Raw genomic sequence first — 3,848 nt, forward strand, 5'->3', positions numbered from 1 at the left:
CTGCCTTCAACATGGTTCAAGCAGAACTGATTGTGAAGTCTATCTCTTCACAGTAATGTAACAGGCCTGTTTGGTGATCCATGGTCACAAATGCCATTAGAATTCATTGCCTTCCCCAAGTAAGGGTTGATGACCCCATGGTCTTCTTTTTCCAAAGGCAGGTTGGTAGCTAGCCCTGGTGGGATTGTCAGGGTACAGGGCAGTGCTGTCCACAGAAGGACACTTTCTGTCTGCGATCTGATCCCCGTAGTCGTTATGATCATAGCACACTTCAGGTCTGGAACTTTATAATTTATTTCCTACTCAGTGAAAATGATCTTATTTGACCTTTTCTTGAGAACAGGAGGAAGTAGAGAACACTAAGCGGGATGGATGAAAAGCAAAGTTCTTAGGAACAGGGTTCTGGAGCTTCGGGACAAACTGATTTGCATAAGATCAGCTGGCATAAATTTACCATATTGAGGTTAGCTAATATGAGTTAGCCAAGGACATACAGGACAGGATTACTTGAGCTTTTGTTATTTATGAAACCTGAACTGCTTTTAGAAATAAGGGTGGAATGTTCCATAGGAACTCAGAGCATGGGACAGAGGGGCATGGCATATACTCTATGTAAGCTATTTAAAACCAGTCCTTTGGCTTTGTTTTGTGATTCTAAATACGTGTAATCACATTACTCTGCAGCAGCCGGAGACTATTTCGATAACACTGCCTGGCATCTGTGCTCACTGTGGCTGGTCCACCCAGCAAAATCAAAGTAGAGATTCAGTAACTCATTAGGATGACCTGTACAGGGTTTCAGTATCATGGCTAATGTCCACCAAAGATCAAACCATGAGAGTAGTGGGGTGACTGAGACTTCTTGAAATTTAATGACTGATGCTATTGATCTATCCCAGAGGGAGGAAGGTACCTTAGCACATCAAAAAGATGCATTTTAAATGAGCCATTTATTTACCTAACCAATGGTGCAGAGTAAGCATAATTTATCACTTTCTTGGGTTCAGCACATTCTTATTCTATGGAAAGATCCCAGTCTTATCCTTTAAGATCCTTTCTGTATTAAGGAGCTTACCCTTTTTTTTTTGGATTTGTTTGATATGTTAACACTTTCCCTAATCACACTGTTAGCCATCAATCAAACAGATAAAACCCTTAGGAATTATCTGCTCAATTGGCAGTCACTCAAAGGTATTAACCAGGGGATAGACATTAATGAACCTTATTATAGAATGTCAAAACACCTAATCAAATTTATAATTTCAACAAAATAGTCAAGCCAGTTTGTGGATTTCATACAGACCATACAATATACTAAGTAACTTTCAGCATTTTACCTCAATGTAATAATTAAAAATCATATCATTTATAAAACATGTAAGACTTTGGCATATCCTATGTCAAGAGTTTTATCTAAACTTGCATACAGTGGTGCACACCTGTGACTCCAACACTTAGAAGTTAAGGGAGAGGATCAGGAGTTCAAGGCCAGCCTTGACTATAAAGCAAGCTCAAAGCCAGCATGAACTAACTATAAGAAGCTCTTTCCCAAACAAAGTTTTATGTACTTAAATTTTGTTTTTCTCTGATAACAACCCTTCAGTATAGATATTAACACTTCCATTTTGCAAATAATGAGGTTGATGGCAGGTGAGACTCAGTAATTCGTACACTACTACATGACTAAATTCAGGTAGATGGTGGGGTGAAATTCGAAAACAGGGCTCTTCAATTTCAAGTCCATGCTGTTTGTCTATGTATATATAATATCCCCAGAGTGGCCAAGTAAGGGAAGGAAAAAAGAAATACAAAAAGCAAATAAGTAAAAATTAGATCTTAAATCATGCAGTTAAGATACCTCAAATTCAGTGCATCAATAGTTGAGTAGTTCTCCCTTGGAACTGTCTAGCAATCAACCCAACTCTCCAATTCCTGAACACTGGAGACCCTTTGACCCTCACATGATAATGCTTTAAGAACTAAAACTCCAACTGCCAAGCATTACATATCAAATTACACATATTACATTTCGCCTGTGAAGAGATCTGATTTCCTAGTCAAAGGTTATTTCTTGAATATTTTCAAGCATGGGCTGAATGTGTGGCTCCCTTGTGGCCAACTCAAAACATAGAGCAAAGAGTATTTGCCATATTAATATTGTCTTTCCCACCCTGTAGGGGACTAGTTATAAATTAGATGCAATTAGAAAGCAGTCCCTTGAGAACTGGTATTTTAAGGAATTACCTAGAAAGAACCAAGGGTGGCTTTTTTCGCCCTCTCCCCTTTTTCCCCACATGGTGAATCATACAGGAGATCAGCTGCCCCAGATCCCTGGAAGACAACATCTTGAGTGCATATGTTGTATGTACTGGGGCTCTGCATTGACAAATCCAAGAACTCTAGTGCAAAATAACCCAAGTTTTCAAGTTAAAAATGAAAGTAAAATCATTGGAATTGGTGTCTTTGTTGCGACATTCCAACAACTTCATAAACAGCCATGAAAGTAGATAGCATTACAGGTTAGTGCATTTACCAGTACAAGAATCAACCTGCACTGTGGGTGTGAAGTTACAAACAACCCCATCTACCTCTCGCTTTACTGATATTCTCTCCCTTTTCAGAAATAGCATCACATTCAACAGCATTAATATTGAGCTTGTTTTACTAGAAGACTTATCCAAATATATGCCGTATTAAAAATAGTCATGATATAAATATTTCTCACAAGAGCTGCAGCGATGGTGTGAATAAAAAACTCCCTTCTGAGATTTCATTAAAACCAGATCTCACAAAGGATCTGAAAGAAAACAAAACACACAAAAAACAGACACACACACAAAGAGACACACACAAAACAGACCTTCTGTTAATCTGATTTAGCATAACAGTCACTACTTCCACACTATTTTATAAAGTACCATACTACTCCTTCCCAGATGAAGCAAGAGAGAGATGAACCTGCTACAGGTTTCCCAGAATAATGCCCAGGGTTGGGGCTAGCTCATGTTCAGTAGCAGTTAATCAAAACCAAAAATTGTAAATGCAGCAGTCAAATGGCCAAACATGCAAGAGGTTCTCTCTCTCTCTCTCTCTCTCTCTCTCTCTCTCTCTCTCTCTCCTCTCTCTCCTCTCTCTCTCCCCCTTCTACTAATACATCCAAAACCCCAAATACACCAGCTGGAATTTTTTAAACCGTAAATTACTTATCAAAATGCTTACGGGCCTTACAGTGAGATAACGTCAGGAGGAACGGTGCGTGGAATGGATCTTGCATTCTCACATAAAGCGTTATCTTTGGTACAAGTACACACAGCAGGGCATTTTGGCTTCGCTGGTTTCTTCCCCTCAGTCAGCAAAAGCGCAGAAAAGAGGCATAGGAAATATGCAATTCTTTTCAAGGGGATGCAGGCATTTCCCATCCTTCTGCTTCTTTCTGATTCCATGCAGTCGAAAAAATATCCCCACACATGAACAGGGCTTCTGGAATTCAGCTGGTGATTGTCTTGCCCTCAGAACAGGTCACATCAGGAGTCCACCCTTTGCCTCTGCCTCTGTATCTGTGCTTTTTCAAAAACAGGGACCTGCAGCTGATTCGTGAGCTGCTCCTCGCTCAGGCAGTGCACTGCTCCGGGAAGAGACCTGTGAGGTGCTGTGAGATGGGAGCCAGCCAACTGCTGGAGGAAGAGAGCCGACTTGCATCACCAGAAAACACTGAGCACAGACCAGCCTTCGAAGGCAAGTGAAGTGATGTAACAGAAAATAAACAGCTTTCTGCTTGCACCGGGAGGCCCTTTAATTGTTACCAAAAATAGGACAGCATTATGTCTTATTAGTGGGTGGGTGGGCGG

At 40.5% G+C, this 3,848-nt stretch overlaps 1 protein-coding gene across 3 annotated transcripts in view; it reads right to left on the reverse strand.

Annotated features, from left to right (window-relative positions):
* The window catches only part of Lgi1 (leucine rich glioma inactivated 1), a 39,274-nt gene extending 35,497 nt beyond the window's left edge, over window positions 1–3,777 (reverse strand). The window contains exons 1-2 of one of the 3 annotated variants that reach the window (XM_017803184.1): window positions 3,229–3,777; window positions 2,726–2,797 (exon numbers count right to left, since the gene is read on the reverse strand). In XM_017803184.1, the coding sequence (XP_017658673.1) occupies window positions 2,726–2,797; window positions 3,229–3,443 (287 nt within the window). In that variant the 5' untranslated portion in view covers window positions 3,444–3,777. Of the gene's footprint in view, window positions 1–2,725; window positions 2,798–2,860; window positions 2,893–3,228 lie in introns of those variants that run through there. The other 2 variants (XM_008853084.3, XM_008853085.2) reach the window with 2 other exon arrangements.
* Between the last annotated feature and the right edge of the window lie 71 nt (window positions 3,778–3,848).

This window comes from Nannospalax galili, unplaced genomic scaffold, assembly GCF_000622305.1.
Source record: "Nannospalax galili isolate Female #2095 unplaced genomic scaffold, S.galili_v1.0 scaffold1027, whole genome shotgun sequence".
Classification (NCBI taxonomy): Eukaryota; Metazoa; Chordata; class Mammalia; order Rodentia; family Spalacidae; genus Nannospalax; species Nannospalax galili.